Raw genomic sequence first — 24,450 nt, 5'->3', positions numbered from 1 at the left:
ACAATAGAAACATGAGAATCTTCCTCACACTGAGTCAGTTGCTGGACCAAAGAAATAGTCAACAAACCATTGGTTTTAGATTTTTTTATGCTGCCTCTATGATTATCATTTTAATATAAAGAACTCAAAGTAGTGAACATACAAAATACTCTTTCCTCCTCCTATTTCCCCCCCACAGCAACCCGGTGAGGTGGGTTGGACAGAGGGAGAATAAAGACTAAGAGGCAAAATCTAATGGGACGGAGGAATTTGATTTTAAATTGGGAATTTCAATTGAATATTCATAGGACCTGTTTATTATTATAAGAGGGAAGTTGCTAGCAAAACACACATGTATAATTTTAAGTCAGGGACAATTAATCACTTCTTTCTACTGGCGTAGGTTTTTCACAGCCAGTGTGTCAATCAAATGATACGTTTTGGGGCTGAATGTTCGTGGTTTACGTTTCTGATGTCTTGACATTTACTGGCAATAGTGGCTGGCATCTTCACAGGCAGAAAAATCCCATTGGAGGGTAAATGGACTTAAGAGTTTGAGATAAGCCACCATGGATTTGAACAAAAAAATGGACATCACCAACCCACTCGGAGCACATGGGTATGTTTAGGAGGGCCCATAATTTCAAGTGTGGCTTTTCTATATTTCCTGATAAAATACATGGAAAAATCCCATTGGCAGTAATATACATTATGGGTTAGGATTAGGCTACCATGAATTCAGATGGAAAAATGGAAATCGCCAATGAATTCGGAGAGCATGGGTATGCTTAGGAGGGCATTTACTTTTCAATTCTGCCTTATGTCCATTTCCTGGAAAAATACATGGGAAAATCCCATTGGTGGGAAAATCCATTTAGGGTTAGCTTTAGGCCTACATGAATTCGGACAGAAAAATTGACATCGCCAATGAATTCAGACTACATGGGTATTGTTAGGGTGGAACTTATTTTGGAAACTCAAGTTTCGCTTTTCTTCATTTACTGGTAAAATACATAGGGTTAGGTCTCCATGAACTCACAGAGCAAAATGGACATCATGATTGGATTCAGAACCCATCAATATGGTTAGGAGTGGGCATGCCTTTTGAACTAGCCTTATGTAGATTTCCTGGCAAAATACATGGGAAAATCCCATTTGGGAAAATCCATTTAGGGTTAGCTTTAGGCCTACATGAATTCGGACAGAAAAATTGACATCGCCAATGAATTCAGACTACATGGGTATGGTTAGGATGGAACTTATTTTGGAAACTCAAGTTTCGCTTTTCTTCATTTACTGGTAAAATACATAGGGTTAGGTCTCCATGAACTCACAGAGCAAAATGGACATCATGATTGGATTCAGAACCCATCAATATGGTTAGGAGTGGGCATGCCTTTTGAACTAGCCTTATGTAGATTTCCTGGCAAAATACATGGGAAAATCCCATTTGGGAAAATTCCATTTAGGATTAGAGTTAGCGCTTCATAAATTTGCAGAGCAAAATGGCCATCACCATTGGATTCGGAACCCGTCAGTATGGTTAGGAGGGGAACACCTTTTGAGCCGGCCTTATGTACATTTCCTGGCAAAATACATGGGAAAATTCCATTCAGGCAAATTCCACTTAGGGTTAGGTCTCCATGAATTCACAGAGTGAAACTGACATCGCCATTGGATTTGGAGCCCGTCGGCATGGTTAGGAAGGGACACACCTTTTGAGCCGGCCTTATGTACATTTCCTGGCAAAATACATGGGAAAATCCCATTCAGGCAAATCCACTTAGCGTTAGGGTTAGGCCTACATGAATTCGAATAGAAAAATGGAGATTGCCAATGAATTTGGAGCACATGGGTATGTTTAGGAGGGCACTTACTGTTCGAGTCTGGCTTTTCTGAATTTCGTGGTAAAATACATGGGAAAATCCCATTGGCTGGAAAATCCACATAGGGTTAGGGTTAGTCCACTAGGAGTTCAGGCAGAAAAATGGACATCGCCAATGAATTCAGAGTGCATGGGTATGTTTAGGAGGGCACTTACTTTTCAAGTCTTTTTTATGTACATGTCCTGGAGAAATACATGGAAAAGTCCCATTGGCGGGAAAATCAACTTAGGGTTAGGCCACCATTAATTTGGAGAGCAAAATGAATATTGCCATTGGATTCGGAGCTATTTGGTATGGTTCGGAGGGTGCACACCTTTTGAGCCGGCCTTATGTACATTTCCTAGCAAAATGTATGGGAGAATCCCATTCGCGACGATTCCATTTAGGGTTAGGGTTAGCTCTCCATGAATTCGCAGAGCAAAATGGACATCACCATTGGATTCAGAGCCTGTCGGTATGTTTAGGAGGTGGGGACGCCTTTTGAGCCGGCCTTATGTACATTTCCTGGCAAAATACATGGGAAAATCCCATTCGGGAAAATCCCACTTTGGGTTAGGGTTAGCTCTCCATGAATTCAGACAGAAAAATGGACATCGCCAATGAATTCGGAACGAATGGGTATGCTTAGGAGGGCCCTTATTTTTCGAGTCTGGCTTTTCTGCACTTCCTGGTAAACTACATGGAAAAATCCCATTGGTGTGAAAATCTACTTAGAGTTAGGGTTAGGCCCAGGGCCAGATTTAGATGAAAAGAGGCCCTAGGCTATTCCATTTATGGGGCCCTTTCACCTCCCATTTTTAAGTTTGTAAATTACATGAGAGATAATAAAATACATCATTACTGTGATATATATCAATATATTAAATGAAACATGTTGTAATTGGTACTAACCTTTATAAAAAATGTGGCACGGATAATAAATAAAAATAAAAGGCCCCTCTTGATCTTGAGGCCCTAGGCTGAAGCCTAGTTAGCCTATAGGAAAATCCGGCCCTGGTTAGGCCACCATGAATGTGGAGAGAAAAATGAACATAACCAGTGAATTCAGAGCGCATGGGCGTGTTTTGAGACTGCCTTATGTACGTTCCCTGGTAAAATACATGGACAATTCCCATTGGCGGGAAAATCCATTTAGGGATAAGCCTACATGAATTCTGACAGAAAAATGGAGATTGCCAATGAATTTGGAGCCCATGGGTAGGTTTAGAATGGATCTTACTTTTCAAGTCTGGCCTTTTTGTATTACTTGGTAAAATACATGGGAAAATCCCATTGGTGGGTTAGGGTTAGGCCACCATGAATTCAGACAGAATAGTGGAAATTGCCAATGAATCCGGAACGAATGGTATGTTTAGGAGGATGCTTACTTTTCCTGGTAAAATACATGGGTAAATCCCATTGGCGGGAAAATTGACTTAGGGTTCGGGTTTGGTTTAGGGCTACATGAATTCGGAAAGAAAATGGACATCAGCAACCAATTTGGGGTCCATGGGTATGTTTAGGAGGGCTAGGGTTCCTGGTAAAATATATGGAGAAATTGAAGACTTAGTTGTGTACTTTGCATTAGCTCACAGGGAAGCCTCCGGAGGATGAAAAATGGCCAAAAATGAAGGCTGTAATCAGCTGGCCAGTGTGTGCATGCATGCTGGAGCTGACAGGGCAATGCCTTGCGTGCCCTAAGAAATGGCTCCACTTGCCACCTGTGGCACACATGCCATAGGTTCGCCATCATGGTCCTAGACAATAGAGCAATTTAAAAGTCTCCTTGAAGGAAGAATCAGTCAGAAGTCAGGCCCTAGAATGGAGCAATCAGGAACTGATTCTTTCATTCTCGATAGTCATCAATGAAAATAAATCTGTGGTCAGAAATTTTGATTCTGACTTCTTACCGGTAAACAGTGTTTCTCAATGTTGGTAACTTTAATTTGGGTGGACTTCAATTGGGGAATTCTAGGAGTTGTAATCCATACAATCTAAAATTGTCAAGGATGACAAACACCATTGAAAAGGATAACTGGCATGTTAAAGTACAGTCCTACTTAAGTGGTGAAAACTCCCAGGAGCTGGCCCTTTTTTCCAGTATACATCAGTGGTGGGTTGCAGGCGGTACATCCCGGTACGGGCGAACCGGTGCCTGCCTGGAGCGGGTACCGTTCCGGTACGGTGCTCCAGAGGGCCCACCCGCCCACCCGAGCTCCTTACCTGCATTTGAGCTCTTCGGCGCTTCCGTGCACAGAGTGCATGGCGCCTGCGCAATGCTCTGCCAAGCAGCTGGAGCGTCACGGAGACTCTCAGAGTCATAGTAAGAGGTAAGAACGCATGTGAGTGCTACGCATGTGTGCAGTGCACGTTCATGTGGTGGATGCTGGGCCCTGTTGCAACTGTAATTTGCAATAGGATCTGGAACCCACCACTGGTGTACACTCACTCTTAGAGGAAATCAACAGTCCTGTGTGAACCTGTTATTAAGTCATGGATATGATTTTAAGATCCTGAAGAAATCATTATTTTAATTAGTTTAGGATGGTATAGTATGGAGATGTTCCCAGCTGTTTTAATGCACGTTTATTGCTATCAGATTTATTCATCCATGTTTCTTACCAAGGTAAACAAAACTGCCTGTACAAATTGTTTTCCCAACTGCTTACTCCAGCTCTTAAAAGCTGTTGACCTTCTTCTCACGAGGAATACCACACGGTTATCTGGTGATAACCGATACTGTGAAATGTCTCCCATTCTGCTGCTTCACGGACGTCTCCGTCGTAGTCTCTTTTTTTCCAAGGGGATTTCGGCAGCAGAAAAAAATTTGCCTCCAGCCATGTCTAAATTGGACGATGTTGTATAAAACCGGGTTGATGATTGAATTGGAGAATGTAAACGCCATTATCCAGAAGAAAACAAATGACGCAATGTTCACATCCGGCTGGAACTTCTGTACTAAAATGAGGAGAATGGTGATGATGATGGGGCTCCACATGACGAAGAAGGAAATCATGAGGAGAAACAGAGTCCGAAATAATTTGAAATCTTGCTTGGAAATGCGAATGTGATGCCTCTCTGAGTAGGCCATGCCCACCTGCAGGCGTCGCCTTGAGGCCTTGGCGATCTGCAATTGAAACGTAGTAGAAAGTTAAGCCTTGAGAATGACCTTCCTTTTCGTTGGAAAAGTTTCAGAAATATCATGTTTAGGATTTCTTAATGTTTTAACAACTATATACAGGCACATTACAACAGTTCATTCAGTGACCGTTCAAAGTTATAACGGCACTGAAGAAAAACTCGCTTATGAGCACTTTTCACACTTACGACTGTTGCAGCATCCGCAGGATCAAAAATCCAGATGTTTATCAACTCACTCAAATTAATGACAGTTGCAATGTCCTGGGGTCATGTGCAGTGGTGGGTTCCGGACCCCGTTGCAACTGGTATGCTGCGCACGGGGCTGGGCATCCTAGTTGTGTACATGTGCTGCGCACGCATGCGCTTGCCACCGCCCTGCGACCCCCAGCTGCTCAGCGGAGGTCGCGCAGGTGTCACACGCTGTGCGTGCACGCGAAATTGGCCCGGTTACTTCAAAAACAGCTGTGGAACACGGTTGGTTGGGTGGGCCAAATGAGCCACCGCCCTGAGACCCCCAGCTGCTCAGCGGAGGTCACGCAGGTGTCACACGCTGTGCGTGCACGCGAAATTGGCCCGGTTACTTCAAAAACAGCTGTGGAACACGGTTGGTTGAGTGGGCCAAACGAGCCACCATACCGGTACGGTGGCTGCTGCTCCTGGTTACTACCGGTACGGCCATACCGGACCTGGAACCCACCACTGGTCATGTGATCACCTTTTATGATCTTCTGACAAACAAAATCTACGGGGAAGTCAGATTCACTTCACAACCATATTACTAACTTAACAACTGAAGCGATTCACTTAACAAGTGTGGCAAGAAAAGTCATAAAATGAGACAAAAATAAATGTCTCACTTAGCAACATAAATTTTGGGCTAAATTTTGGCCATAGGTCAAGGGCTACAGTAGAACCTCTGAACATGACCATAATCCATTCCGTAATTTTGGTCACAACCTGATTTGGTGGTGACCCGAACCAAACCAAAATTAACGCAACAGCCACACATCGGTCGCTGTTGTTTGTAAACAAACAACAGGAAATTTGGCGCTTACAAAAAAAAAAACCCACCCCGATTTGGTCGTGGTCAGAAGTGTTCATGACCAGAGGTTCAACTGAACTTTTATTTTTCCAGACTGACTGCAAGTTCACAGAACATCTTGAGGTGAGTTCAAGATGACAAAAAAAGGGAAAGTGCAGGACCGGCCCAAGATGTGGGACAAAGGATGGAAGCTGACTGGACTAACAACTGAAGAAAATGTTATTTCACTAGAATTGGTGGGAAGGCAGCCTCTATCATACCATTCACAATCGATCATTTAAGAAGAGAGAGAGAGCAGCACAACCGCAACTGAAAAAAGGCTATAGAGCAGTGATGGCTAACCATTTTGTGGTCACCTGCCAAAAGCATGTGAGACATTGCATGCGCATGCATGCCCACACCCATAATGCAATGCATGCGTGACACCCCCCTTGCACCCTGCCCCCCTGCGCATGCGTGCACAACACCCCTGTGCTTCCCTCGCCCTTTCCACGCATGTGCATGTGACCCACCCGAAGCCTCCTGATACCAAAAATGGGTTAAGGGGGATGCGCTGAAGCTTTCCCCGCACTCCCCCCACCCACACATATGCACCCACGACCCTTCCCGCCCCCTGAACATACACACATATCTCCTGCATGCGTCCCACTCCCCGACACATGTGCAGAGACCCCAAAACCAGCTGACCGGCAGAAGGTGTGCACACATGTGTGGTGGAGCTAAGGTGGAGCGATGGCTCGCGTGCCCGCCGAGAGGGCTCCATCACAACTTCTGCTGCCTGGGAGACCAGACTCACCGTTTTTATTTTTATGTTTGTTACCCTGAAGCTCAAATTATGGTGGCTGAGGAATCTTGATGTAATGGGGATTAGAAAAGAATTCATGTTCCTATTACTACTGCAACCATATCAACAACTATGCTTATTAAATAGGTATTATCACACCTATCAAACTTATATAAACATAGTATTATGGTTGACAAAGTTCCTTCCTTGTGTGAACTTTAGACCCAGTCAATATGAAAGAATTGAGACATAATATGCTGTATCAACAAAAAAATTACCATATTTTTCGCCCTATAAGACGCTCTGGAATATAAGACGCACCCAATTTTAAAGGAGGAAAATCTAGAAAAAATAGATTCTGAACCAAATACTGTAGTAAAATATTTTATATCAACTGTATAAATTTAACAGCAGTTTAAGAACAATTTTATGTCCCCCATTTTTAGATGACCCAGGCAATGTTCCCTCTAATTTTTTCTCAGTGTGAGCAGAAAAGTATAGTATTTGAGCGGCACATTTTTATGCCTGAGCAGCACCTGAATTTTTTTCACAGGTGTCACCTAAGACAACAACAAAATCAGTATTATTTGAAACTCAAAGTTATGTTTATTCAAGGTACCCACTTAATTAAAAGTATTATATAGTATCACTTAACAACGCTCCTGCTTAGTAACCAAACTGTTGGGTCAGAAACTCTGGCATTGTCTTAAAGCTGTCAAGTTACAAGATCCTTGCATCCCTAACCCTTTAGGGGAAAAAACCCCAAGGGGTCTTCAAACCTGCAGCTTTAAGACTTGTGGACTTCAACTCCCAGAATTCCTCCTCCAGTCATGTTGGCTCAGGAACTCTGGCATTGAAGCATGCAAGTCTTAAAGCTGTCAAGTTACAAGACCCTTGCACCCTTAACCCTTTAGAAAAAAACAACAACCCAGGGTCTTCAAACCTGACAGCTTGAAGACTTGTGGACTTCAGCTCCCAGAATTCCTCCTCCAGTCATGTTGGTTCAGAAACTCTGGCATTTGAAGCACGCAAATCTTAAAGTGGCAAGTTACAAGACCCTTGCACCCCTAACCCTTTAGAAAAAAACTCCCAGGGATGTTCAAACTTAACAGCTTTAAGACTTGTGGACATCAACTCCCAGAATTCCTCCTCCAGTCATGTTGGCTCAGGAACTCTGGCATTGAAGCATGCAAGTCTTAAAGCTGTCAAGTTACAAGACCCTTGCACCCTTAACCCTTTAGAAAAAAAAAAACAACCCAGGGTCTTCAAACCTGACAGCTTGAAGACTTGTGGACTTCACCTCCCAGAGTTCCTCCTCCAGTCATGTTGGCTCAGGAACTCTGGCATTGAAGCATGCAAGTCTTAAAGCTGTCAAGTTACAAGACCCTTGCACCCTTAACCCTTTAGAAAAAAACAACAACCCAGGGTCTTCAAACCTGACAGCTTGAAGACTTGTGCACTTCAACTCCCAGAGTTCCTCCTCCAGTCATGTTGCGGCGACGTCATCTGCGTGGATCTGCTCCATCTTTGGTTTTTTTCACAGGGGGCAGGGCTGCTGCTGAAGATGCCCACGATGAGCCCTTGCCGCCACCAGAATAACAGCTGCCTCCTCTTCCTCCTCCAACAGCACCACCACACTTGGAGTGAAGCCGCCAAAGCTCCCGCTGGCACCCTCGCCCATGGCAGCGGCGGCGGCGCGTCCCCCATGAGGCTTTTTTCCCCCTGCTGCCCTCCTCCGCCTTCCTACTGGCTCCCGCCCGTGGCAGCGGCGGCGCCGCCTCCCCCTCTGTTCAGAGCATCTGAGCTGGGCAGCGCGTTACCCTGCTGCCCCCTCCTCCTCTGCTGTGCTTTTGAGGAGCCATGAGCCGCGGGAGCCAGTAGGAAGGCGGCGGAGGGCAGCAGGGGGAAAAAAAGCCTCATGGCTTCTCAAAAGCACGGCGGAGGAGGAGGGGGCAGCAGGGTAACACGCTGCCCAGCTCAGATGCTCCGAGTGGAGGGGGACGCGCCGTCGCCGCTGCCATGGGCGGGGGTGCCAGCGGGAGCTTTGGCGGCTTCACTCCAAATGTGCCGCCGCTGCCATGGGCAGGAGCTTTGGCGGGAGCTTTGGCGGCTTCACTTCTCACTTCTCGCGCGTCCCCCTCCACTCGGAGCATCTGAGCTGGGCAGCGCATTACCCTGCTGCCCCCTCCTCCTCCGCCGTGCTTTTGAGAAGCCATGAGGCTTTTTTTCCCCCTGCTGCCCTCTGCCGCCTTCCTACTGGCTCCCGCTCATGGCTCCTCAAAAGCACAGCAGAGGAGGAGGGGGCAGGGGTACCGGGGCTCAGCTCAGATGCTCCGAACAGAGGTGGAGGCGCCGCCGCCGCTGCCACGGGCGGGAGCCAGTAGGAAGGCGGAGGAGGGCAGCAGGGGGAAAAAAGCCTCATGGCTTCTCAAAAGCACGGCGGAGGAGGAGGGGGCAGCAGGGTAACGCGGTGCCCAGCTCAGATGCTCCGAGTGGAGGGGGACGCGCCGCCGCCGCTGCCATGGGCGGGGGCGCCAGCGGGAGCTTTGGCGGCTTCACTCCAAATGTGCTGCCACTGCCATGGGCGGGAGCTTTGGCGGGAGCTTTGGCGGCTTCACTTCTCACTGTCAGGAAATCTGCCGCAGCGTCGGGCAGCAAATGTGGTGCTGTTAGAGGAGAAGGAGGCGGCAGCAGATATTCAAGTAGCGCCAGGGGCTTTGAGGGTTTATTTTAGCCGCAGCGCCGGGTGCAAGCAGCTAGGATAGAGTCAGTCATCCCGCGCTCACCAAAACAAGTCCGGGGAGGTCCTTTGCGGGCGGCCAGTTCTAGCCGTCTGCAAAGGACCTCCCCAGCCTCTGGCGCCTGTGACAATACAAAACACCGTGCGGCAGTTGGAAACTGCTGCACCGTGTTTTGTTGCCGCACATCTTAGAGGGAATAGTGGACCCAGGTGGCTACATTCGGCTTATAAAACACACTAAGATTTTCACCCTCTTTTTTGGAGTAAAAAAGTGCGTCTTATAGGGCGAAAAATACGTTATTTAAATTTATATGTTTAATTAGGAATGACCCCCCTGAATTTGTGGGAGTCTGATAGAGCTAACATATCTCAGTTGCAAACACTGAAGTGACCATAGTTGACAACAATTTGTTAATTTTCTGTATATCTCCTGCCATTTAGTGGCTGTCTGAGTATGTGCTAATGAAATATCAAAGAAGTCCATGCCTTTACAAATACCATATTTTTCAGAGTATAAAACGCTCTGAAGTATAAGACACACCTAGCTTTTGGGGAGGAAAACAAGGGGAAAATATCTGCCTCTGCCTCCCAGCAATTTGCCTCCTTGCAACAAACAGTACAGACAGTATACACTATTTGTAGTGTTACATTTCAGACTATACTTGTACAGATGCTGTTAAAATTGATGTGCTTTCTGGAAGTATAGTTATTCTTTGCTATTTAAAAGAAGATACAATAGTACTGGGCCTCTTCAGATCAAGCATTTATTTTAAAAAGTTTCTTCATTTTGTTAAACTGTCTAGAACAATAATAAAGCAGTCTTTAAAAAATAAGTCAAATAATTTGAACATTCTATTGGCATTTATAGTTATTGACTTACCTCCTTGCAGCAAACAACCTGATTAGCACAAGAAAAAAAATCTGCCTCTGCCTCTCAGCTATTTGACTCCTGGAGCAATCATCAGCTGTTTCAGGCTGCAGGGATTGCTATAGACTATTGCAGCCTCTGCAAGCGTCCCCCTCATCCCCCGTTTGCTGCAAGGAGATAAACTGCTGGGAGGCAGAGGCCAAAGAGTTGGGGCCGGTAGGTGGGTGAGGCTACATTCAGTGTATAAGACGCACCCAAATTTTCACTCTCTTTTAAGGGGAAAAAGGTGTGTCTTATACTCCGAAAAATACAGTTGTCAACTTACAACCACAATTGGGGCTAAGCAAGATGGCTGTTAAGTGAGTTGTGCCTGATTGAATGATCATTTTTGTCACACAATCACTGCAGTTGTTAAGTGAATCATGCTGCCATTAAGTAAACCTGGCTTCCCCCCATTGACATGCTTGTCAGAAACCAACTGGGAAGGTTACAACAGCAATCACATGACCCTAGGATTCTGCAACCATTGTAAATACATGCCTTTTTCCAAGTGCCTAAATTGTGATCTTGTGACTGTGAAACGCTCCTTGCAACAGTCATAAGTGCGAGGACTGGTTGCAAGTCACTTTTTTCGATGATGTTGTAACTTTGAACTGTCGTTAAACAAATGACGGTAAGTTGTAGCTGTATGATGTCATGCTAGATTCTGGTTATAATTTTTACATGCAGAGAGGAATAAGAAAACTTCCATTCTAAACAGGGCATGAAGTTCCAAGCATCTGAAGAATGTTTAGTCTACCTAGGAAAATATTGGATATGACAGAAAAGGGAGAAGAGGTTCCTTCTCAAAACTACAGTACAATCACTAAAGATGCTGTACATTATAAATCAGAAAACTCTGATCTTCTATGAGTTGCAGTAACTATAGTTCCTGCAAATCCAGACAGGATGTTCTTTCATTTGGCTATTCCTTTATTTGGACAGAAAAACAGAATAGAAATTGCACTTAGACTTATATACCACTTCACAGTGCTTTACAGTTCTCTCTAAGTAGTTTACAGAGTCAGCCTATTGCCCCCAACAATCTGGGTCCTCATTTTACCCATCTCAGAAGGATGGAAGGCTTAGTCAACCTTGAGCAGGTCAGAATTGAACTGCTGGCAGCCAGCAGTCAGCTGAAGTAGTCTGCAGTACTGCATTATTACCACTGTGCCACCACAGCTCTTAGAGTCCTAAAGGGTTGTTTAAACGATTCATTTTAGATTTAAAAAAAAATCCACTTGGAGCCATTTGTTCAAAGAAGCAGCTTTGGTTGCAACAACCTTCTTTAAGCTGCTTCCTCATAGACATATCGGGAGCATCTACAGTCCTACATGGATGTAAGAGGTCAGGCATATATAGCATCGATTAAGTCGGCTGCACGGATTACCAGCCTGGTTTGGACTTAATTTAAGATGTATATTATGCCCTTTAAAGCCCAAATGTTGGCCATCAGATCCGGGATTTCAGAAATCAGTAAATGATAGCAGAGATCAAGTGCTTTTCTACTACGTTGGTCTATGATTGTATTAAAGTTTGATCTGAGTGTCTTCTATATCCCTTTGCTGCCATCTACCAGCTGTCTGGTTTCTGCAGCCCAGATCTGGCTTGGAATCATGGCTTAAAGATTTCCTGCTTACAAACACAGACTGAGCAGCTTCATTACAAATTCACTTCATACATGGCAATTCCTTTCTTGCCCAAACCACACCTAACTGCTGCTCTCTCAGCTTTGAGGTAGAAGCTGAACACTTTCCTCAGATCTAGCCAATGTTTTCTCTGTTCTGATATATTGATTTTTATAGTGTAAGCTCATGCATTGAGGGTTTTTTTTCACTACAGTTTTAAATATGCTGTATTTTTTGTTTCATTGCAATAAGCTTGGTTAGGTTAGGATAAATGAATAAATACATAAATATCACCGCCATTTATCACTTTGGAATTTCCTATCCTGAGATATGGAGTTGGGTGCCAACTGCTGTCAGGGTTCCAACCGATACCCTAATTAAATCATGAGCCTTGAGCCAAGCTTCAAAAGAAATCCAATTATTTATTAGGAGCTTCATGTCGGCATGTTCCAAGTGAAGCCAACTCTGACCACGCCCCGGCTCTGACCCTGTTTCCCCTTCCCCCCAAGGTGTGTCATTGGGGTGGGTTCTGGCTTCTTCTACTGCTGCTTCTACTGCCGGTTCACTCAGGGATGTGCGTTACTACGCGCGCATGCGCAGTAGGTAAAAAAATGCTTCTGCGCATGCACAGAAGCAAAAACCAAGATGGCGCTGCCTATGGCGCTGCCAATAGAATCGGTTCAGGGGCGTGGCCAGCTGAGGTACTACCAACTCAGCTGAAACGGTCCGAAACGGTAGGAACCCACCTCTGGTGTGTCATCAGTCACCTTCTCCAACAAAGCAATTTCCAGGTTTTAGAGATCACTCCCCTCCGGCCACTGTGGATAACCGCAGTGATGGCCTTGAGAGAGAGATGGCTGGAATGTGCTGCTTTTTTTTTTTACTGAAGTGCTCCCTTGCTGCAGCTGTAAAGTTCCTACTCCCATCCCCCTCGTCTATGGCGACTTGAGAGCAGGCCAGGGATGCTTTGCGAGTTGACACACTGGCTTCAGAAAAGAGTTATGATGATTCACAAAGTCAGGAGGATCAATGGTTATTAACCTCAATGGCAACATGACCATCTCTGAAGGCCCTCTGCTGGAAGACTAATAGACCTCCTTGGGGAGTTGGTTGGCCACCGTGAGAATAGACTGCTAGACTTTATTTCCTGATGGTTAGAACAATTCATCAGTGGAACGACTTGCTTCCAGAAGTTGTGGCTGCTCCAACTGTAGAAGTTTTTAAGAAGAGATTGGATAACCATTTGTCTGAAATGGTATAAGGTTTCTTGCCTGAGCAGGAAGTTGGACTAGAACAGGGGTCCCCAACCCCAGTCCATGGAGCGGCACCGGGCTGTGGCATGCCAGATGCCAGCAAAGCTCCATCTGTGGGATGCAGGCAGCATACGAAACCACGCCCCTTTCGGTCTATGTAAAAACCTCTCTCCACGGAACAGGTCCCTGGTGCCCAAAAGCTTGGGGGCTGTTGGATTAGAAGATGTCCAAGGTCCCTTCCAACTCTGTTATTCTATTATTGGGCTTAGGTGGGGTCTGATTCATCAGGGCAATGCTTATGTTCTTATGTTTTAACAATAAACGTTACTGAGATGATTAAGAATATTTAAAAAGTCAGTTGTGTGTTGCTTATTGCATTATCAACTTCCTTCGGTGAATAAATGCTAAAATGAAAATCCGGTATATTCTTGTGGTCTTTAAAAATGAAATTCCATTTGACATACCACTGTCTGCATTTTAACAGCTGGCAACTCTTAGCATCGTATTTTTTTTTAAAAAAAGAAGCAAAACTATGGAAAATACCTGTAAAATCTTTGAATAACTAATTACAATGACCAATCCCGGCACAAAGAAGATCACGGTGGCAAAGGAGACATCCCAAGCGATTTCTCCTCCAATTCCGGGCCAATCCAAGGTGCAGATATACACTTCCTGTAAGCAAAGAACAAAACCTACGTAAGCACTCCATTGGATTTTCAACATAGCCTTTTAGAAAAATCCATCTCACTCTTCCATGTGACATAATCACTCACCAAATATAAGATACAAAATAGCTAATGATTACATTATTTATTATGGTAAATAATAGCGTGTATCCAAATAAAGGTGTATCAACTTCTAGGAAAAATTAAACCAAAGTATCGCATCAGTGAAACTGAATAGCTTGGCAAACATTAGAAGTTATGAGCTCAATCTTGCTAAGTTAATAACAGCTGTAGGTTAGAAGTGAAAGGTGATAGTACTTGTTCCCTGATGATCACAGGTAGTCCTCAACTTACAACCACAAAATGAGCTCAAAATGTATGTCGTTATGTGAGAAATTAAGTGAGTTTGCCTCCTTTTATGACTTTTCTCACTAGTGAATCACTGCAGTTCTTAAATTAGTAACACAGTTGTTAAGTAAATCTGGCTTCCCCATTGACTTTGCTTGTCAGAAGGTCACAAAAAAGGATCACATGACTCCGGGGACACTGCAACTGTCATAAATGTGAATCAGTTATCAATCATCTGAATCTAAGCCAACGGACCATGGGAATGCAAGCAATGGTCATAAGTGTGAAAAATGAATATAAGTCACTTTTTTCAGTGCTGTTGTAACTTTGAACGGTCACTGAATGAACTGTTATAAATCAAGGACTATCTGTATTGTTCCCTGTTTCATCTTATGGTCTACACAACTTGTAGTTCTATAAGGAAGCCTATTTCCTTAGGAAAATACATCAAATCTTCAAAAGAACAAGGCTACCGTATCTGGCAGCAAAAATCGAGACGGCCACTTGGGGGCAGCAAAGAGAAACAGAAAACTCAGTGGTTCCCAACCTTTATGACTTGGCATCCCAGTGGGGTGAGGGAGAGGGAAACTGGCCTGCTGCTCACGTAAGTCAAGCTGTGTGTGTGCATGCCGGCCCACCCATCATGCCACTTGCACAAGTCGAACTGCATGAGCGTGGACGTACGCCAGTCAGCCCCTCAACGCGTCCCTCTTCCAGACAGGTCACGGCCTGGTGGTGGTCTGTGGTCTGGGGCTTGGGGACCCCTGCTCTAACTCTTTATTGCTGTTGAATGATTTCTCATAACACGTACATTTCTGCACATTTTTCTATATGCCATATTGTCTTAGAATTGCCTCCCGCCGCCGCTACTACTGGTTTGGCCGAACCGGCAGCAACCCACTTCTGTCTGAACTGCTTAGAAAGTTAACAACCGGTTCTCCCGAATAGGTGCGAACTGACTCAGTCCCACCACTGAGTTAAAGTACTGCTGAACTGCAACTCCCAGAAATCCCAGCCAGCTAAGCTAACGATGAAGAGCTGTGGGCTTTGTGATTCAGTAACATCTACAGCAGTGACCCTCGACCTTTTGGGCACCAGGGACCGCTTCCATGGGGAGATTCCATTTTTCCGCGGACCAGAAGGGACGTGGTTCATGTGTTGCCTGCAACCCGCGGATGGAGCTTCGCTTGTTTGCACGGTCCAGTTTCTGGCATGCCACGGACCAGTTCCGGTCCATGGACCGGGTTTTAGGGACCCCTGATCTACAAGATCACGAGCAGTGGCAGCATTCATGGGTAATGTAACCCAACATTTCAGAGAAGCTTATTTCAAGTTCAACACGTTAAAGGCCCCTTCTATTGGACTGGTTCCTCCAGCCAGCATTACCTGTGTAAATTACTCATGAATCAAGACTGTATCACCCTACAGGAAATCCTCGATTTACAGCCACAATTGGGAGCAGAATTTCTGTTGCTAAGCAAGGCAGCCGTTAGGTTTGTCGTGCCCAATGTTATGACCAAAGTTGCGGTTGTAAAGCAAACCACTGCAGCTTTTAAGTGAATCATGAGATTGTTCAGGGGAATTCAGCTTTCCTCCTGCAAGCCAGCTGGGAAGGTCACATATGGCGATCACATGACCCCGGGATGTTGCAACGGTCGTAAATAGATGCGGGTTGCTAAGTGTTCAGATTTTGATCATGTGACCCTAGGATGCTGCAGCGGTCGTACTTGCAAGAACCAGTCATAAGTCACTTTTTTCATCGCTGTGGTAACTTTGAACTGTAGCTAAGCAAATTGGTGTAAATTGAGCATTAGTTGTACTACCTAAATCTGGGTTCATCATTCATCACACAATTTACAAACCAGATCTGAACGTCATGATTTTCTTTGTTTTGCAAATGCAGTATTGTTTGAGAGCCAGAAATCAGAAACCTGGGATTAATAACTCACCCGTGGTTGGCTTAATTGGCTATAGAAGTGTAAATACCCATGAAGGCTGTGTTTGCTGCATACAACAGTATCTTAGGCTTCCTAGATTTGGACTGCAAAAATGTAGATGAGCCCTAGATGTCAGCAAAGAGACACAGAAAACACTAAAAGTTCTGACTCTGCTGCCATCTATTGATCATCTAGAATCAGCCCTGAACTAATAGCCCCACTTTTATTAAGCTTGGTCAAAGCAAAGTAGGGATTTGAGAAAGGTGTTGTCTCTGGTTCTACCTTTTATATGATATTGTGCTATAAGACAGTTCTATCATATTGTGCCCTTATTCCTCTCTATGGTCTTTGGAGAATTTAACTAGCAAAGATGGTTTGGATTCATGAACATTTTCAGTTTTAATCCGACATAAAATCAACAATCTGAAAAATTGGAATTGCTTTAATTTTTTTATCATGTCAGGTGTTATAGGGGAACATACATTCTATAAAACAGAATTAAAATAGCTTTACTCTAATTATTTTGCTTAATGGTTAAGAAAACTCATACTTCTTCGTGTTGATGTTAGTTGCGAAGTTGTGTCCGACCCATCGCGATCCATGGACAACATTCCTCCAGGCCTTCCTGTCCTCTACCATCCTCTGGAGTCCATTTAAGCTCACACCTACTGCTTCCAAGACTCCATCCAGCCTACTGCTTCCAAGACTCAATCCAACATATGCAAATAATAGTTATATTATTTGCATATGTTATGCAAATAACTTAACAGGAATATTGGTCATCAAAGGAAAAACAAAATGATGTCAACTGTTGGCATCTATTAGTGGACAGGTATAAAGCAGATATTACTAACATCAATTGATCAAATTAGTGAGGAATGTAAATTTTTCCATTATAAACATGATGAAGTCTGGATTCCCCCACTCAAACCCCACATAAAGCAAAAGATCTTTCTGTGGAAATGTTTTTCTTCCTTAATATAAAATCATTCCCTATTTGCATCTTGGTGTATTTCTGCATACTGAAATATTTACAGTATGGACCCTTATATGTTCATTCTGTTTCTAAAACTTAATTTTTTAAAGTCCACACCTCTCAGTATCCGTCTGAAGTGGCCATCTTTGATTGTTTGGAGATGACATTTCATGTGTTTTAAAGGAAGAACAGTGTATCTAGAGCAGGGGTGGGTTCCTGCCAGTTCTAACCACTTCTCTAGAAGAGGTTCCACAAATCTACAGTGCCATTTAGAACCGGTTCCAGCTGCCTCCCCCCCCCGTCTGTCCGCACATAACCAAGATGAAGAGTGAGAGGAGGAATTCTGGGAGTTGAAGTCCACAAGTCTTAAAGCTGTCAAGTTTGAACACCCCTGGGTTTTTTTTTCTAAATGGTTAGGGGTGCAAAGGTCTTGTAACTTGACAGCTTTAAGACTTGCGTGCTTCAATGCCAGAGTTCCTGAGCCAACATGACTGGAGGAGGAATTCTGGGAATTGAAGTCCACAAGTCTGGACTTGCCAGAGTTTCTGAGCCAGCATTTTGGTTGCTAAGCAAGAGCATTGTTAAGTGAGTTTCACCACATTTTACAAGTTGGCCACTCCCACCCAGTCACATGGCTGGCAAGCCACTCCCACCCGGTCACATGGCTGGCAAGCCACTCCCACAAAGCAGGCCACACCTACAGAAGAGGTTCTAAAAATGTTGAAACCCACCACTGATCCAGAGAGACTATTTGCTTCTGATCAGCCTTAAACCTATTTGCAAAGCTGAGTGAGAGATGGTTACATTAAACTAATCAGGACTAGATCGAAATAGATTCTGAATGGGAGATCACCAAGAAATCAATGAACTTCCGGTTTCCGGCACTCACATGCGCCCCAGCCAGCTAGTCTTCCAGTTACTGGCACACATGCGCACATGATAATCAGCTGGCCAGTGCGCATGCTCATGCCAGAAAATGGAAGACCAGCTTTTCCGGTTTCCGGCACTGCCACATGCACGAAGGCCACCTAATCGTCGTGTGTGCATGCAAGCCAGAAACCCGGGAGAGGAATGGGTGATGCTGCGCGTGCCAGGCGACATGGCTCCATGTGCCACTTTAGGCACGCGTGTCATAGGTTCCCCAACACTTGGTTGATGGGAGCTCATTCAATGTAAAACCGTGGGATTCAGAGGCTGGAGAATGTCTATCTCAATCCTGTTTTTCTTGAGGAAATGCTCATCCATGATCTTTATGAATCTTCCCAAACTTTGCTCTAGACAACATGTTCAGCTTTCCTCCAGTTTTATTCTATACCTCAGTTATTAAGTGAAAGAGAGAGTTTCTTCCTTCTCTGTTTTTGTTTGCTCACTCGTTGCAAGATGGTCAAGATACTTTGCATAACTCAAAATCCCTAAATCAAAGCCTATGCAATCTCTTTGATACGCCTACACTCCGTACTGCTAGGACTGTAAAGTACTCCGTGAACCTGGTAATAGGCAGCTAAACGTCAGTTGTACTTTGGGGTGAACGAAGCTCAGCTCTCCAGTTTGCGATGCCACATTTTATTTTACTTTTTGGGCCAGTATAATATTTTGCTTGGATCTGAACAAGAAACAGACAGAGGGGATTTTGTTCACCGTGGATGAATCTCCCCCAACTGTCACACTTCTATCTGTCATAGACCTTTCCTTCATTTGCTGCAATTGCTTGAAGATCATTAACCCCATCATGATAATGAAGGCATTTATGATTTGAATCGTTCTTTAACTGCTCTTCAGCCAACACATCAAAGCAGATTATGATCAGAACAATCAAATGCAATAAATATAAACAAACAAAAACTGTAACACGGCAGCTGATAAACGTTTTGGTTTTGCATGCTGTAGGCACACAAACACACATGGCAAATAGCTTTGTCATAGGAAAGCTCTTTAATCTGTTCCAAAAATGAAAGCAAAGTCAATCTCAGATGACTTTCCAGATGACTTTCCTCTTGCTCCAGTTTCTATCAATTCATGGTCACAGTAGCTCATTGTTACAAATTTTTCAAAGCATTGAAAATTAATAATCTCATCAATCCTTCCCAACACATACAGTCGAGTACGGAACTAAGTAATTGGCTTTGTTTTATAGCAGGATCTGAATGGAGAACAGCTTACAATTTTGGCCTCTATGCTACAGATCTTTTAATATATTTCAGGGGAAGCACAATTGAAATAGATGATGGATGGATGGAAGGATGGATGAATAGATAGATAAGATAGCAGACAGAAAGATAGATGTAGATCGGGGGTGTCAAACTCGATTTCATTGAGGGCTGCATCATGGTTGTGTTTGACCTCAGGGAGCCAGGGGGCATAGCCAGCTCAACATCACTTGTATGTGATGTTGGGTGCCCCAGGGACAGTGGTAGGTTATGACCGGTACGCCCTGGTATGGGCGTACCGGTGCCTGCCGGGAGCACCAGGTACTGTTCCAGTACGGTGCTCCGGAGGGTCCACCCACCCGCCCGCACTCCTTACCAGTATTTGGCGCTTCTGCGCACAGAGTGTACAGTGCCTGCCCGACGCTCCATGAAGCAGCTGGGCATTGTGTGCATGTTGCGCGCATTCATGTGGTGGACGCCGGGCCCCGTTACACCGTACCGGTTGCACTGGGATCCGGAACCCACCACTGCCCAGGGGGCACCCTTTTTGGCTGTGACGACCTCCTCCAGCACTCTGCAAGCGAAAACTTGGCTCCCGAGCTCTGTTTTCACTGGCAGAGGCGCTGTGGGACCATACTTTGCTATGTCTAGGGCAGCCCCTCGGGCCAGATCTAAGAACCCCTTGGGCCGGATTCCGCTCGAGGGCCTTGAGTTTGACACCCCTGATGTAGATCGATGATAGGTCGATGAAAGATAAAAGAGAGATGAAATTCTCTGGATTGAATTCGGCTACATCACACTCCAGAGATAAAATGGAATCTCTATTAAGTAAACCAAACTGAATAAAAACATCCAGGGCATTTTTGTATATATACTGGCATTTTCAAAGCCCTACAAAATCATAGAGATTTCAAGGGGGAGGGGGAGAAACATTACATTTAAAATGCTAAGATGGGAAGAGATGGAAGGAAGATGGTTGAACGTATGCAATAGACAAGTATACTTTCAAATCTTACGGACTGATTTACTAGGTTTTCCAATCACAGCATCTTGAGAAAGGGGGTTGCCTATGGTTCTCTAATTCTATCCAAAAACAATAATTATAGCATTAACTGTCTTAGAAAAAGACACCGAAAGGTACCTAGCTTCAAGCTCTCTGCATCCCTATTTTGTAAGTTGTAACTATAATTTGGCAGGTTTCCTCCCTGAAAGAATTGACATTACTTGTAGATATTATTTACCAAATCGCTAAATAAATAATCAATAAATAAATAAGTACATGGACTGGGGGCAGGGTCTTATCTTTTTTAATTCCTGGAGCATGGCAGTTTTTACCTTCTGAGGAAAAGCATCTATGTCTGCAAATGTAATATAAGTCTTCCCCAAACTCACAAGTACAAGACAAGGCTCACTATAAAAAAGCAGAATTTAACATATTGCCTCCAAACCTCCAGCATGTACTGCAGTGGTTCTGAACCTGTGGGTCAGGACCCCTTTGGGGGTCGAACGACCCTTTCACAGGGATTACCTAAGACCATCGGAAAACACGTATTTTTGAAAAAATACAGAAAACCTAAAATAATGTTATGGTTGGGGGTCACCACAACATGAGGAACTGTATTAAAGGGCCACGGCATTAGGAAGGTTGAGACCCACTCATGTACTGTATGTCAGGAGTGTCAAACGTGATTTAATTGAGGGCCGCATCAGGGTTGTGTATGACCTAGGCAGGGTGGGGTGGCAGGGTGGGTGTGGCCAGCTCAACATCACTCGTGTCAGGGCCGCCTGTGGTGGCCCAAGAGCTCTGTCAGCGAAAACAGGCTCCCAAGCTCCATTTTTGGCTGCGACAGCCTTCTGCAACCCTCTGCCAGCAAAAATGGAGCTAGGGAGGGCCGCGCACAGCCAGTTCTTTTTACTGTTTCCAGGGCAGCCCTGTGGGCCAGATCTAAGCACCCCACGGGCGGAACCAGGCCCTGGGCCTTGAGTTTGACGCCCCTGACGTATGTCATAGAACCTAGACAAGGTTTATCCCCTCAGAAGCAAATCTGGGTTTGCCAATTTCACCCCCTTCTATTAGAAAATAAAAACCGATTACTCGTGTCTTTCTCATGCTGGTTAGTCTGTTTTCAAAACCATCAAATCAAACTTGGACTGGAGCTTGTGACTGGCGCATAAAGTTGGCTTCTTTCTCATCCTGGCCACACAAGAAGAGATGGAAGGAAAAGCAGCCAGGTGACAGTTGACTTGAGACGCATGTTATCCATAACGTTATTTGTACTCTCACAGAGGAGGCTGAGATGCATAAAATGCATTTTAGAAGTTTCCTTTAACTGAGATTTTTACTTTTTTTCGGCATTCTCTGTGGGGTTCTCCTGTTCAAAATTGGAATCTGGAATCTCCATAGCAGGAGATCGAAATGCAGAGTCACCCCTGCATCTTGATCTAGCAAGTACCAGGTGATCTGCTGGTTCATTGTGGGAAGCTTGTTTTGGCTGCCACAGGGGACTAAGAATTTCAAGTAGGCAAGTGAGTACATTGCAAGAAAAGAGGCGCAAATTTTGGCTTGTTTATCCATTCACTATTCCTCTCATACTAAGCTGGGGTAAGAAACTTCTTTTCCCCAGCGAGGCCAGCATATGCTACTTTTTAAAAACTACTTTAAAAAATATGGAGAATTTTATTCTTCCTTCAGAAGCTCATGGAGAAGTTATGAGAGGTGACATACATAGAAAAGAAACAAAAAAGCCTGCAATGAAACAGAAGAAGAAAATTCTTTCTTTCTGCCCCTGGTTTGATGATAAACGGAAGCTGATGAATCTCCTTTTATAGCTAATGCAGAAACTCAGGCTGGTGTGGAATAGATGGGACTGAACCATGCCTCCATCTCCTGTTTATTTCTTTGCTGCACATGCAAAGGACTTCACCTGCTACACATTCAGCAAAGTAACACAATAAATTGGCAGTAAACGCATAGAGAAGTTCACCCCCCCCCCCCCTGTCAAGTAGGATGCCTGGTTTCTGTGCTCCACACGCAGGATGTCTGGCAAGGTCCAAGGCAGACACATGGCGGGTTGGTGATGTAGGGACAGAGTGATCCAGGCAAAGCAGCTTGAGCCCCCACAATTTAGCTGTGGCATGTTCTCAAAGTACACCCTGAGCATTCAACGTCCTGAAGTCTGTTGAATGTTCTTGTTCCTCAGAATCTTTCGAATGTTGTGCCACATCGTACGTAATGCAGATTGTGGTGCGCACTCACTGCGCGGCCTTATCCTAGGAATGATAGAATGACCTGGAAGGGACATTGGAGGTTGTTGAGTCAGCCTTGTGAAACCACCACACAGGATGGAACTATAGCCCATTTGACAGATAGATAGCCGCTTAGCCTTTGCTTAAATATCTCTTAAGAAGGACCTGTACTCTAAGTGAAATCTGCCGTAAGTTTCACACTGGGCCATTTGAATGTTGTTTGGTAATGTGGCTACAGCCTGACTTAACACAGGGAGATCCCAGTTCTAATCCACACTCAGCCCTGACCTTCACTGAGCAATCTTGACTTGTGGAGAACTGATGTGGAGAAATGGAGGGGAGCAAGAAGAGCAGCACTATTGAAGCTGAGAAGATAACTAGAGAAAATCAGAAAGAAAGAAAGAAAACTTCCAACACTGGAAGTTTTTAAGAAGAGCTTGGACAACCCATTTGTCTGAAATGGTATAGGCCAGGGTTTCCTACGTGAGCAAGGGGGTTGGACTAGAAGACCTCCATGGTCCCTTCCAACTCTCTTCATCTGTTAAATGTAAGTTAAGTGGTGCTTAGGACATGGGTATTAAAATTGTGCCTTTGGACACCTGCCACCACATTTCTTGCCCCATTGGGGTCCTATGGCTCCCCCCAGGTCGGTCACTTGACCTCCGGCCACCACCAGGATCAACTCACCTGGCCCCTGGTGGGCAGCGGCTGGACGCTGAAGAAGAGGCTGAGCGGGAGGGTGGCCAGAGCTGCCAAGGCCCAAATGGACAGCAGGCAGGTGACCACCAGCCGTCCTTTCCAGGGCTTGGAGGGCTTGAGCCGGACGATGCTGACCACCCGCTCCAGGCTGACGGCGGCCAGGGAGAGGATGGTGACGCTGCCGCTCAGGCTCATGAGGAAGAAGAGCAGGTGGCAGACGGCCTCGCCCAGGGTCCAGCTCTCGGTCCAGCGCACCACCGCTATGATGGGAATGGCGCTGATGAAGAGCAGGTCGGCGCAGAAGAGGTTGAGCACCAGGCAGCTGGCGGCGCCCGGCCGGCCTTTGCGGCGCAGCACCAGCCGGATGGCGCCCGCGTTGGCCACCAAAGCCACGGCGAAGATCGACGCCAGCACCACCGTCTCCAAGATGCTCAGCCCAAGGCGGACTGCCGCCTCCTTGAAGTCCGAAAAGAAGGGGAAGAACGTGTCGTTCCCGCCAGCCCCGGCTCCGGGCATGGAGAGGCAAGCGCCCTGGGCATCGGGGAGACGAGCCGGGCGGAGGAGCAGCAGTTTTCGGTCCAGTCCTGTTAGCTCCGCACCCGAGCCGGATAGGGACACCCCCCCCCCTCAGTCCCCCCCGATCGGCCGCCTCCTTCCTTCCAAGCGAGTTCGGGGTGGACTGAGCCCCTGGGAGGCTGGCTGAGGCTGGGGCGACGAGGAAGTGGCGGGAGGCGGAGGAGAGCTTGCCGCCCTGTCCCGCCGCAGGGAGGGGAAGCGAGGACTTTACGAGGAGTAGTAAGTAGCGCGGGGGAGCGAGGATCGCTGCCTTTTGCGTGCAGGTTCGCAAGTTCTGGCAGGTCCTCCTCTTCCTCCCCCCGATAGGACTTAGGAACAGGCCGTCGAGAAAAAAAAGCGGGAAGCGAAAATGCGTCGTCACCCACACCCCGAAAGCAAAAGGGGACCAGTGGGGAGAAGTTTGAGGAACTAGTAAGAGTAGGTTCGCTCGCGTAGGGAGAAAAAAAAAGGAAGGAGGGTAGTTGTTTTATAATGCTTGGTAGGAGAAAGAGAGAACCTGTCCTGCGACCAAGTGAGT

At 45.5% G+C, this 24,450-nt stretch overlaps 1 protein-coding gene across 1 annotated transcript; it reads right to left on the bottom strand.

Annotated features, from left to right (window-relative positions):
- Positions 1-4,449: 4,449 nt before the first annotated feature.
- Positions 4,450-24,148, bottom strand: FFAR4 (free fatty acid receptor 4). The gene is made up of 3 exons (XM_081953953.1): positions 23,346-24,148; positions 13,883-14,011; positions 4,450-4,971 (listed from the first exon to the last, which is right to left on the bottom strand). The coding sequence occupies exons 1-3, from the start codon at positions 23,871-23,873 to the stop codon at positions 4,564-4,566; spliced, it is 1,065 nt and encodes a 354-aa protein (XP_081810079.1). The 5' UTR covers positions 23,874-24,148; the 3' UTR covers positions 4,450-4,563.
- Between the last annotated feature and the right edge of the window lie 302 nt (positions 24,149-24,450).

Source organism: Natrix helvetica (assembly GCF_964273705.1).
Source record: "Natrix helvetica genome assembly, chromosome: 5".
Lineage (NCBI taxonomy): Eukaryota > Metazoa > Chordata > Lepidosauria > Squamata > Natricidae > Natrix > Natrix helvetica.
This window is presented reverse-complemented; position numbering and strand designations above follow the sequence as displayed.

Coding starts and splice junctions, on each gene's coding strand:
- FFAR4 (XM_081953953.1), bottom strand. CDS start 23,873: ATGCCCGGAGCCGGGGCTGGCGGGAACGACACGTTCTTCCCCTTCTTT. Junction 14,012..23,345: donor CGCTGCCCACCAGGGGCCAG/GTGAGTTGATCC, acceptor CTTTGCTTACAG/GAAGTGTATATCTGCACCTT. Junction 4,972..13,882: donor GTTATTCAAAGATTTTACAG/GTATTTTCCATA, acceptor TTTCAATTGCAG/ATCGCCAAGGCCTCAAGGCG.